Below are 13,212 nucleotides of genomic sequence, written 5' to 3'. Positions count from 1 at the left end.
AGGAAAAAAAATTGTAGACCTCCAAGTCTGGTTCATCCTTGGGAGCAATTTCCAAACGCCTGAAGGTGCCACGTTCATCTGTACAAACAATAGTACGCAAGTATAAACACCATGGGACCACGCAGCCTTCATACAGCTCAGGAAGGCGATGRGTTCTGTCTCCTAGAGATGAATGTACTTTGGTGCGAAAAGTGCAAATCAAACAGCAGCAAAGGACCTTGTGAAGATGCTGGAGGAAACCGGTACAAAAGTATCTATATCGACATATCCTATCAGCAAAGAAGGCACTGCGCCAAAACCGCCATAAAAAATCCAGACTACGGTTTGCAACTGCACATGGAGACAAAGATCGTACTTTTTCGAGAAATGTTCTCTGTTCTGATGAAACAAAAATAGAACTGTTTGGCCATAATGACCATCGTTATGTTTGGAGGAAAAAGGGGGAGGATTGCAAGCTGAAGAACACRATCCCAACCGTGAAGCACGGGGGTGGCAGCATCATGTTGTGGGGGTGCTTTGCTGCAGGAGGAACTGGTGCACTTCCCAAAATAGATGGCATCATGAGGAAGGAAAATTATGTAGATATATTGAAGCAACATCTCAAGAGATCAGTCAGGAAGTTAAAGCTTGGTCGCAAATGGGTCTTCCAAATGGAAAAGGACCCCAAGCATACTTCCAAAGTTGTGGCAAAATGGCTTAAGGACAACAAAGTCAAGGTATTGGAGTGGCCAAAGCCCTGACCTCAATCCTATAGAACATTTGTCGGCAGAACTGAAAAAGCGTGTGCAAGCAAGGAGGCCTACAATCCTGACTCAGTTACACCAGCTCTGTCAGGAGGAATGGGCCAAAATTCATCCAACTTATTGTGGGAAGCTTGTGGAAGGCTACTCAAAAAGTTTGACCCAAGTTAAACAATTTAAAGGCAATGCTGCCAAATACTAATTGAGTGTATGTAAACTTCTGACCCACTGGGAATGTGATGAAAGAAATAAAAGCTGAAATAAATCATTCTCTATACTATTATTCTGACATTTCACGTTCTTAATATAAAGTGGTGATCCCAACTGACCGAAGACGGGGAATTTTTACTATGACATTTCAGGATTTGTGAAAAACTGAGTTTAAATGTATTTGGCTAAGGTGTATGTAAAATTCCGACTTCAATTGTATGGGCTTCTCTATTCGCAACAGAAAATTTACAGTCAAATGATTTGGCGTAAATGAAAGCAAGCACCAAAAGCTTGATAAGTGTATGACATGTGAAAGCTTAATTACAATATTAGTGGGAACGGAATATAATTGGATAATTACAGGAAAGTTAGTTCAGATTGCTGCAGCGTGTGGATCGCTATTTCTAAGATCAATATGAACAGTGCCCTGTGCTTGAAGTTGAATAGGCACTTTACTAACAAGGGGGCTTTGTTAAAGCACTATTTAAGAAATGAGAGAGAGGCTTACCGGTTTGACAGATGCAATTATGTTATCCATATATTTTTGTCGATAGSCCTATAGCTATGTCCTCCCATTCTCTCGTAATGCACTTCTGCGTCGGACTCGGGCCTGATGTCTGGGGTGGAAAATTTACTTCTGAAAGTACCATGCTTAGATTCARAATAACATTTCAYATTGAATTCTTMSCAAACAGCGATAGTTTAGTTCCAAACAAGACACACTAGTTTTGCTTTGGAGAAACACTGTTCAATTTAATATAATTTAATAGAGTAGGTAGTTCTACTAACATAGTTATTGGTGATTCTACCACTGTAATAAGATCTTCATTTTTATATTTTCATTGAATTAGCCCACTAACCACATGTTAATTGTGTAGTTTAACCTATTGTGTAGGGCTTTGAATTGGGCAGCTAGTAGGCTATTTGCTAATAGGCTAATTATGTTCATCCCACAGACTAGTTACAAACTCAGGAACAAATTGGCTGGAGGCCAAACCWAMCTGTATATTCAATCATCATCATTCAGATCATTCAAATGTGTGGATATAGGCCTAGTACTAAACTTGAAGAACTTGTGATTTTGTCTCTGTGAAATTGTAGTTACTCACCAGTGCTATTTTTATTGCTATACAGCACTYGTCCTCTTACATTTTAATTCCAGGTTGCATATCACAATATTTAAGCGCATATCAGATTGTCTGCTCTGCCCATAAGTCACACCAAGCATAGGGTCACTATAAATTTTATTTTTACCAGTGAACAAACTATGACATAGCTCCCCAATATTGTCTGATGTATGTATTACATAGCCACCATTCTGACCATCCTACCGATCCTCGACTTTGTTGATGTCATTTACAAAATAGCCTCCAATACCCTACTCAATAATTTGGATGCTGTCTATCACAGTGCCATCCGTTTTGTCACCAAAGCCCCATATACTACCCACCACTGRGACCTGTACACTCTCGTTGGCTGGCCCTCGCTTCATACTCTGGCCCTCGCTTCATTCCTTCTCTATATGTTCCTAGGGCAGAGGTGTTGNTTCCTTCTCTATATGTTCCTAGGGCAGAGGTGTTGCCTAGCAACACATGCCTCAGCGGGAGACAAGGTCTGCATATTCCCATGATTTGTGAATCTATCCGGACAGTACAGCTAGCGCAACAGCTAAATTGGCTTTAAAAAAATACRATTTCATCTAATAGGGAGAAGTAGCTAACAAAATAACTACATTATGGTATTCACTAATCATAAACTATTTACATAATAGAAATTTGGGTACAGTTGTGTACACAATTCTTACTCACCTAATGTTTTATATTGATCATTTTATGGGAGAAGTTTTTGTTTAAGATATTGGGTTTCTCACCTCTGCTACACCTATGTATTATGTTACTGTCACTATTAGGGCTGTGACGGTTTTTGTATAACCATGTAATCAATGATAATGGACTTCATATTCAAGTCGGAAAACTTTAGTCAAAAGCTGCAAATTTAAAAGGAAGCCTGTTTTACGTCTAAACGCTGATATAAGGAGAGAMAGGATGAGGAAAAACCCAGCCATAAAAAAAAGTGGGTGCGGTTGAGTCCGTTTCCACGTTTAACATGGAGTCTTTACAACATGTTTAAACTTGGCTGCTCCTTGGTTCAGCAAGGTGTTGTAGCAAACACATCTTCAGTTGCCTAGGCTATGCATAGGAGAGAATATATATATACACACACACAGTCGTGGCCAAAACTTTTGAGAATGACACAAATATTCATTTTCACACAGTCTGCTGCCTCAGTTTGTATGATGGCAATTTGCATATACTCCAGAATGTTATGAAGAMTGATCAGATGAATTGCAATTAATTGCAAAGTCCCTTTTTGCCATGSAAATGAACTGAATCCCCCCAAAACATTTCCACTGCATTTCAYCCCTGCCACAAAAGAACCAGCTGACATCATGTCAGTGATTCTCTCGTTAACACAMGTGTGAGTGTTGACGAGGACAAGGCTGGAGATCACTCTGTCATGCTGTTTGAGTTCGAATAACAGACTGGAAGCTTCAAAAGGAGGGTGGAGCTTGGAATCATTGTTCTTCCTCTGTCAAATATGGTTACTTGCAAGGAAACACGTGCCGTCATCATTGCTTTGCACAAAAAGGGCTTCACAGGCAAGGATATTGCTGTCGGTAAGATTGCACCTAAATCAACCATTTATCGGATCATCAAGAACTTCAAGGAGAGCGGTTCAATTTTTGTGAAGAAGTCATCAGGGCGCCCAAGAAAGTCCAGCAAGCGCCAGGACCGTCTCCTAAAGTTGATTCAGCTTTGGGATCGGGGAACCACCAGTACAGAGCTTGCTCAGGAATGGCAGCAGGCAGGTGTGAGTGCATCTGCATGCACAGTGAGGCGAAGACTTTTGGAGGATGGCCTGGTGTCAAGAAGGGCAGCAAAAAAGCCACTTCTCTCCAGGAAAAACGTCAGGGACAGACTGATATTCTGCAAAAGGTACAGGGATTGGACTGCTGAGGACTGGGGGTAAAGTCATTTTCTCTGATGAATCCACTTTCCGATTGTTTGGGGCATCTCCGGACAAGCTTTTTCCAGAAGACAAGGTGAGCGCTACCATCAGTCATGTGTCATCCCAACAGTAAAGCATCCTGAGACCATTCATGTGTGGGGTTGCTTCTCAGCCAAGGGAGTGGGCTCACTCACACTTTTGCCTAAGAACACAGCCATGAATAAAGAATGGTACCAACACATCCTCCGAGAGCAACTTCTCCCAACCGTCCAGGAACAGTTTGGTGACAAACAATACCTTTTCCAGCATGATTGCGCACCTTGCCATAAGGCAAAAGTGATAACTAAGTGGCTCGGGGAACAAAACATCGATATGTTGGCTCCATGGCCAGGAAACTCCCCAGACCTTAAAGATAAATGTCTTGTTAATCCAGCCGCTGTGCCAGATTTCAAATAGGCTTTACGGCAAAAGCACACCATGCGATTATGTTAGGTCAGCGCCTAGCCACAGAAAACCATACAGKCATTTTCCAACCAAGGAGAGGWGTCACAAAAGTCAGAAATAGCATTAAAATGAATCACTTACCTTTGATGATCTTCATCTGGTGGCACTCCCAGGTCTCCATGTTAGACAATAAATGTTTGTTTTGTTCGATAATGTCCCTCTTTATGTCAAAAACCTCAGTTTTGTTGGCACAATGCGTGCTCTCAACATCGACGAAAAGTCAAATTTACAATAAAAGTTCGTAGAAACATGTCAAACGATGTTTAAAATCAATCCTCAGGTTGTTTTTGTCATAAATAATCAATAATATTTCAACTGGACAAAAGCTTTGTCAATAGAAAAGGAGAAAGAAGAAAGGCGTGCTCCCGATCACGCGTTTGGCTCATGTCTGGAAATMTCCATTGTCCACTCATTGAAAGTGCTGTATCTCCCTCATTTTTCAGAGTAAAAGCCTGACGCAATGCCTAAAGACTGGCCACATGTAGAGGAAGCCATAGAGATTGTGAACTGGGTACTAAGTCTTTGTATGGTGGATAGGCTTTCAATGGAAAAACAGCCTTTCAAAATAATAGTACTTCCTGGATGGAATTTCCTAAGGTCTTCGCCTGCCATATCAGTTCTGTTCTACTCACAGACATTATTTTAACAGTTTTGGAAACTTTAGAGTTTTCTATCCAAATCTACTAATTATATGCATATCCTAGCTTCTTGGTCTGTAGCATGCAGTTTTATTTGGGCACGTTTTTCATCCAAAATTCCGAATGCTGCCTGCCCCCTACCCGAGTGAAGTTAAGTTAACCCACTGTTCCTGGGTAGGCCGTCATTGTAAATAAGAATTTGTTCTTAAATGACTTGCCTAGTTAAAAAAATCAATAAAAACTGCCCTAGTCATCATTTTACTTGTCTTTCATTGTTGTGCGAGTAAATAAATACAATTTATCTTACTCCCCTCTTCTCTACCTAGGCTACATTCACTACCAGCCGTCCAAGGACCGCCTTCGGCCCCACCTGCTCGAGATGCTGGTCCAGCTGCCCCCCAACTCTGTGACCGAGGTGACCGTGCAGTTTGAGAGGGCACTCCTCAAGTGGACCGAGTACACCCCRGACCCCAACCACGGCTTCTACGTCGGGTACCACTTGACTTTGACTTAATTGATTCATGTTCACTTTTTACAGAAACTGAAAAAGGGCAATGCTATGGGTGAAGTGCTGTACTCTATCCGTCTCTGTCTAATGAAATGCAAACTGTGATGGAAATTTTACGTCTAAATACATTTTTCATGTTTGCCTAGTGTTGTCAGCTTTTATAAGTGCCCTTTGCTCTTGTCTTGCTTCAATTCTGAATGAAGATGGGGCCATTGCTGAAATTGAGATACTACTTGCTTGTAGTCTCTCGATGTTCAGGTTTGCAGTAGAAGGTATTTGATTAAATGTTTTCCCRTGCTTCAGGTCTTCTGTTATCAGCGCTCTCGTGCCCAGTGTCGTTGCCATGGATACCAACAGCACTCGGGAATGCCCACTTTTCAGCAGCTTGTGAGTAATGAGGCTGTTTTTTTTTAAAGTAGTGGTTGAGCATTTACGTAGTAGTTGTCTTAAGTGTGTTAGTTTATCACCTGAGATAATGCAATTTGAATGCATCTCAAGGAAATTACACCAAATACAATCTTCTTTTAAAAGTAGTGTACTATTCCTCAAATCCATTGATTTGAAATGGAATTGGCCCCCAACTCTCATACAGTGGATCCTCCTCTAAAAGTTGCGAGCTTACACCGCTGGACTTAGAGGTACCCAGCGTCACACCTTCATTGCTCCAGACCACCACAAGGGGAGTTAAAGCACTCATTATGCAAGGTTTTTATATGACCAATCATATCGTTATGTTTGGAGGAAAAAGGGGMAGGCTTGCAAACTGAAGAACACCATCCCAACCGTGAAGCATGGGGGTGGCAGCATCATGTTGTGGGGGTGCTTTGCTGCAGGAGAGATGGGTGCACTTCACAAAATAGATCGCATCATGAGGGAGGAAATTATGTGGATATATTGAAGCAACATCTCAAGACATCAGTCAGGAAGTTAAAGCTTGGTCGCTAATGGGTCTTCCAAATGGACAATGACCCCAAGCATACTTCCAAAGTTGTGGCAAAATGGCTTAAGGACAACGAAGTCAAGCTATTGGAGTGGCCATCACAAAGCCCTGACCTCAATCCTATAGAACATTGTGGGCAGAACTAAAAAATGTGTGCGAGCAAGGAGGCCTACAAACCTGACTCAGTTACACCAGCTCTGTCAGGAGGAATGGGCCAAAATTCACCCAACTTATTGTGGGAAGCTTGTGGAAGGCTACCTGAAATGTTTGACCCAAATTAAACAATTTAAAGGCAATGCTACCAAATCCTAATTGAGTGTATGTAAACTTCTGACCCACTGGGAATGTGATGAAAGAAATAAAAGCTGAAATTAATCACTCTCTACAATCATTCTGACATTTCACATTCTTAAAATAAAGTGGTGATCCTACCTGACCTAAGACAGGGAATTTTTACTATGATTAAATGTCAGGAGTTGTGAAACTGAGTTTAAATGTATTTGGCTATGGTGTATGTAAACTTCTGACTTCAACTGTGTGTGTGTGTATATATATATATATATATATATATACATACATACATACATACATACATACATACATAAAACAGTTCTTATCGAGCCGTGATGCCCGCAGATTACAGATTGCCTTTGCCGATCATTCATCAGTGAGTCAATCGCTTGAATAGTTATTGACTCACTCACACGTTGAAAAAGAACGAGATGGAGTCACAATCCATGCCAGGCACACCTGTGAGCTCAGGAACTCCACCTCCTACAGGAAGAGTCAATATACAGTATGTGGCAGGTTCGTCAGGTTTTCGGTTCACCCTGACATTTCCATTCCTCTTCTGACAACAGAACTTGACCAACTGCTCACCAGGCACAGCAGTTTGGGCCTCCTGGCTCGTTGAGAACTGTGTGAAGACCATTTCTTCCTAACCAAGACCGTATTTAATTTGCCAGAATTGTACATAATTATGACACAACATTGAAGGTTGTGCAATGTAACAGCAATATTTAGACAAAAAATGTAACATTTTGTTTTRGAAATGATAGTTTCCGGGGTTGACCATATTAATGACCTATGGCTCGTATTTKTGTGTGTTATTATATTATAATTAAGTCTATGATTTGATAGAGCAGTCTGAGTGTTGGTTAGGCAGCTGCAGGCTCGTAAGCATTCATTCAAACAGCACTTTCGTGCGTTTGCCAGCKGCTCTTCACTGTGCTTCAAGCATTGCGCTGTTTATGACTTCAAGCCTATCAACTCCCGAGATTAGGCTGGCAATACTCAAGTACCTATTAGAACATCCAATAMTCAAAGGTATATGAAATACAAATGCTATAGAGAGAAATAGTCCMATAATATCTATAACCTAAAACTTCTTACCTGGGACTATTGAAGACTCATGTTAAAAGGAACCACCAGCTTTCATATGTTCTGAGCAAGGAACTTAAACGTTAGCTTTTTTACATGGCACATATTGCACATTTACTTTCTTCTCCAACACTTTGTTTTTGCATTATTTAAACCATATTGAACATGTTTCATTATTTATTTGAGACTAAATTGATTTTATTGATGTATTATATTAAGTTCAAATAATTGTTCATTCAGTATTGTTGTAATTGTCATTATTACAACAACAACAAAACAAAAAAATATATATATGTATATATATGTATGTATACACCTACTTATTCAAGGATTTTTCTATATTTTTACTATTTTCTACATTGTAGAATAATAGTGAACACATCAACTGRAGCAGGTGTAGCCCATCATGCAAATGTTTCCTATTAGCAAGACAATATACTTTTTATAACCCGGCTACTGGTGTGAAATCCCTCAACTTGCAATGTATTCGATGCTTAAGTACTCTAAAGTGTTACATTTCTAACTCAAAACAGCAGTACAGTATCTCTTCAACATCTTTATGCTTTCGTTAATAAAATAAAATAACAAGAAAAAAGGACATTCAAATGTGGATGTTTATATTTCACTTAATCTCCATTTGGGTATTTGTTAGACAATAATTAGAAAATTAGGGTGSAGAAATGTTATGCTCTTAGTGTAACRTTTTATTTAACAAGGACAGCATACTCCTTCCTCCCCAACATGGATTTGAACCCCGGTCTCCTGCGTGCCCTGCATTCTGTAGTACAGACATGGCCTGCTCTCCCTTATGTAAGGAATTAGGCACTTTCCAATGTTTACTACAGTATGTATTGTAGACTGCACAGTAGCCTAATAAACAAATAAACACATTTCGTTAATAAAATAATGATAAAAAAATACTCTTTCAAAATGCAGATGTTGATTTAGTTATGGATCCATAACAAATTACTATGGGAATAAATATCACTGATTTACAGAAATATTGGAACAAAGTTGTTAAATGAAGGCAAACAATGTAGAATCCTCCACTCCTGTAACCTACTCTTGACCGTCACGTTGTACAGTGCCATATTTTACATTCCATCCTAACGGAAACCCTGATGGTGTAGTTTTTCATTTTTCTCTGAATAGAAACACCATAATATTAATCAAATAAATTAAGCCAAATTTCTTTATCAATCCCATATACGATGTTTTTACAAAAAAGGTTTTAAATCGTCTGGTAATGCCAATACGGAATACTATCAAATGCTTCTCAAAGATGCCATCTGGTGATCGAACTAGCAATAACTTGCAGTAACAGAAAAAATGGCTGAGAATTAAATGACGTCCAACAGAATGCTGCGGCAGCACACAAGGTGTACTGCAGTACGACGCAACTTTTAAAGGAGGAACCACTGTAGGTTATTGTAATAAGACATTTAATTTACATWGGACTTTTCTTTACAGAGGAATCTCACTAGCTCTACATTGGCAAAAATAAAGGCATTCAATTTTAAATATTAGAAACATATTTTTTACATTAAACTTACCTCATCTTGTCTTTCTTCCCAGTTTCCCCTGTAAAGAGGAGTCCAGTTACTTCATGCGGGTCTACACGGAGCCCTTGCTGGTGAACCTGCCCACCCCTGACTTCAGCATGCCCTACAACGTCATCTGCCTCACTTGCACCGTGGTGGCCGTGGGTTACGGTTCCCTCTACAATCTCCTGACCCGCACCTTCCAGGTGGAGGAGCCCAGTCCGGGCCTGGCCAAACGGCTAGCCAACATCATCCGCAGGCTACGGGGTGTGCCACTGCTGTGATGAGCCAGAATGCTAACTTCAACAACAACAGCAGAGGTCGGTGGCTACATCACTTGGGAACTGTGAATGTAAGTTTCAGGAAGATAACGCTTTAAGTGCTGGAAGCTTTGACAAAGAAAATAAATGACTCTTAAGTTTGTTTCGTGAAGGATAAAGGAGTTGATGAACAATGAAGTCTCTAATGAAGTGTCATGGATTCGATGGACGTTAAAGGCTTTTTCTTGCCCGTGAGAYGCAAAAAAGGTGGCCTTTCTTCAGTGCACTACTACTGCTGTTGGTCTAGTTAAACAGAGAATAATGTATTTTTCATGTTTAAGGCAGGAACCAAAGTSTTTGCTCCAGGGTTTCAGTGGGGACAGTTGGCTGCAAGAATCACAGCAAGCTCATATTGGTTCCTGGGAAAAGTAATTGTCTGTTATAGATCACTAGGAAGCCATTGCTCTGCGATCTGGGGCCGTACGTATCAAGCGTCTGAGTACGAGTGCTGATCTAGGATCATTGTGTTCTAGAAGACAACTGGTCCTAAATCAGCACTCCTACTCTGAGATGTTTGGTACATTTCGGCTCCAGATTCATCTCTTAAATCTTTACTGAGATAAATAAGATTTGTATTTTTAGTTGATGTTGAAATGTTAAATGCACTGACTTACAGAACTTCCATAAACAGTTGTCTTTTGTTTTGATACGTGGGATTTCGTGTCACATTTGTTCATTAATCATAGAACCAGTCAGAACGTTTGCACTTGTAGAAAACCCAAAAAATCTCTACTGGAAAAGACTGTTGATTTTAACTTGCATTTGTCCAAATTTCTGTTTGAAGTTGTCGTGTTRTCTAATTGACATTACCTTTTGGTAAGCCTTTGTAGCACAAATACCCAACAGACAACATTTAAAAAGATGAGTTTGCCATGCATTAATATTAGGAACTTGACTAAGGCTAAGCACCCTCCATGCATTTACTTTTTAACACTGCTCGTTCTTTGTATATTAAACTGCTCTTGATACATTCATTTTACTGAACAACATTCAAATGTGTGAAGATATATTGGGTAACCTTGGGTATATAAAAAGAATACATCTATAAAACTGGTCAACTGACCAAACATTTGTCATTCTTGTTTTAATCTAATGGCTTTAAGGCAAGGCACCACACCCTAATAAGGGAGAAAAAAAATCCCCCTTACTCATATCACAATTTTACCAGTTGAATGTAGACGCAAACATAATACMTTTTGTATTACAACTTTCCTGAAATATTGTATTAAAATATGCAAATGAGGCTCTCATTAAATATGTGGACCTTTGCATATACAGCAAATCTGTTTTTCTGGACACTGGATGAAGTCAGCCTAAATTATTTGGTGTCATTTTGTTAAGACACTCCAGGACCGGATGTGTATAGAGACGATTGTGGATAAATATTGTTTTAATCTTTCTATCTGTGAAATACTAAAGTCACATGTAAAATGCATTTTAGGTGTGTTTTTTTTAAAGAAAATGTGATCTAGAATAAAACATTTTACAACATGTCAACAATTCCCTCTACACAAGTCTGGAGAATATATGTAAGGATAAKCACACAAKATTTGGTGAATGCAGAAGCTTCTGAAGCTGAGAAAAAACATGTTTTCATGTGGGAAGGTCTGYCTTTTGGGAAATGGGAGTTAGAGCAGTACAAGGAATTTATCTTACCAAATGCAAAACACCTATTTAGACGCAATCTCTTCAAAGTTAGTTACTACATATAGTCCAGATTGTWACATTCTCTACGAAATGGGCTTTTAATTGCCTGACGACTCAAACTGWGTTCTGGTCTTCCGCTGCTCAATTGTTCCKTACATACAATCTGAGACTGCAATCATTGAAGTTGTTTTGGGTGATGTCAKAATGAGGGAGGGGTGTTGTACAAAGCAAAGTCATTAGCGATTGAATTGTCTCTAACCAATCACAGTATCAAAGCTAATGATTCATTTTCAAACTTAGCTTTACCCACGTGTGTTCTGCTCTGGCCCAACCCATCAGTTTTTGGGACCAATCAGATGGTCTAGAATAGATTTCCATGTAACGTTTTGCCGGAGCAAGGAGTTTAGGTAGCCAGGCAAGGCTTTTGAATTATGTATTACTAAATGTAGTAAGCTTRGAAATTATGGATTTATGTCCATTTGAATGACAGTAGTATGATAAACTAAATCAAATAAACATTTACATCAAGTTTTGACATTTTTATGTTTACTTTTTGAAATAACTCATTTAGGGACAAAAATACCCCAAAATTCTAAATCGATAAGTCGATGCAAAAAAAAGTAATTTAATCCTGTGGTCCCTCGCCTTTAAAGAAATACATGGAGGCTTGTAGAGGAGCCGTATGAATCTCAATTGTCTCAGACTAGGATCAGGTCCCTCCTGTCCATATAATATTATCCATTATGATCCAAGTCAAAACTCATTCTAGATCAGCACTCCTACTCTCGGTTGATAAATACAGCCCTAGATCATTGGGAATCGAATTGTGCCCTTGATGAATGCTGTGCATCCCTGCTTCTCAGTCTAAAACATTATTTTTGGACTGCTAGGAGAACTCTTGAGGATTCCTGAGAATAAATGATGAGGAACCACTTGGCTGCAACTAAGCATGGATCAACTATCAATATCTAGCAAAAGAGTCTTAACGATATACAGTGGCATCATCACCCCAAAAATCTGAGGGGGCACAGAGTACGTAAAGATGGCTGGGGGGGTGCTCTGGAAGTTGGACAATTTTGCATTTTTCAAATACCTGAAATAGCTTTTTCRTGCAATCTAGAGCCATAATCATTATGCTTAATTCCCCCCCCCCAATTTTTTTTAAAGACTTTCTACATGTCTCTTGAGCTGTCTTCATCCTCCTAAATTGGTGGTTCTTTTTTTTTTTAAAGAAACAAAATATGCTACCCTGCATCTCGGCAAAAATCTTGGTAAAAGATTTAAAGAAATGTGAGTCTTCGTCATTACATTTAGTTATTGCTTGTTTTTCTAAAGTCTACCAACCTTTCCAGAAGGCATGCCAGCTAAGTMAGTTAGACAAGCTAGCTAACTCTAACTTGATAACCTGAAAAGGCTTCTTGGTAGCTAGTTATGAGGTTGGGAGATTGGGAACCTACAGTATCTGAGCTATCTTAAGCCAACTTAAATAAAATTGCTAGGTGGGGTTATAGACTGGGTTTCTGAAAAAATACTTTGTGACATCTGCTGACATAAAGGAATTATAAATACATTTGATTGATAGTATTACATAGAGACACATTTATTTTAAATYAACATTTWAAAAWATATATATTTTTAAACTGGACAAATCTGAAGGGGCACAGATGCCTCTGACGACATAACATGTCATAAGCGTTCAAAACGAGTGATGTAGTTTTATGACAAGCCATACAGTATGAATCTATTCAGTAGAATGTAACATTACATTTTCTACT

The 13,212-nt window shown here is 39.3% G+C and overlaps 1 protein-coding gene across 1 annotated transcript in view; it reads left to right on the top strand.

Annotated features, from left to right (window-relative positions):
* The window catches only part of pigt (phosphatidylinositol glycan anchor biosynthesis, class T), a 34,270-nt gene extending 23,831 nt beyond the window's left edge, over window positions 1-10,439 (top strand). Inside the window, exons 10-12 of the mRNA XM_024005684.2 lie at window positions 5,428-5,593; window positions 5,913-5,996; window positions 9,505-10,439. Coding sequence (XP_023861452.1) covers window positions 5,428-5,593; window positions 5,913-5,996; window positions 9,505-9,754 — 500 coding nt within the window. The 3' untranslated portion in view covers window positions 9,755-10,439. The remainder of the gene's footprint in view (window positions 1-5,427; window positions 5,594-5,912; window positions 5,997-9,504) is intronic.
* Window positions 10,440-13,212: the final 2,773 nt, after the last annotated feature.

Source organism: Salvelinus sp. IW2-2015, linkage group LG17, assembly GCF_002910315.2.
Source record: "Salvelinus sp. IW2-2015 linkage group LG17, ASM291031v2, whole genome shotgun sequence".
NCBI lineage: Eukaryota > Metazoa > Chordata > Actinopteri > Salmoniformes > Salmonidae > Salvelinus > Salvelinus sp. IW2-2015.
This window is presented reverse-complemented; position numbering and strand designations above follow the sequence as displayed.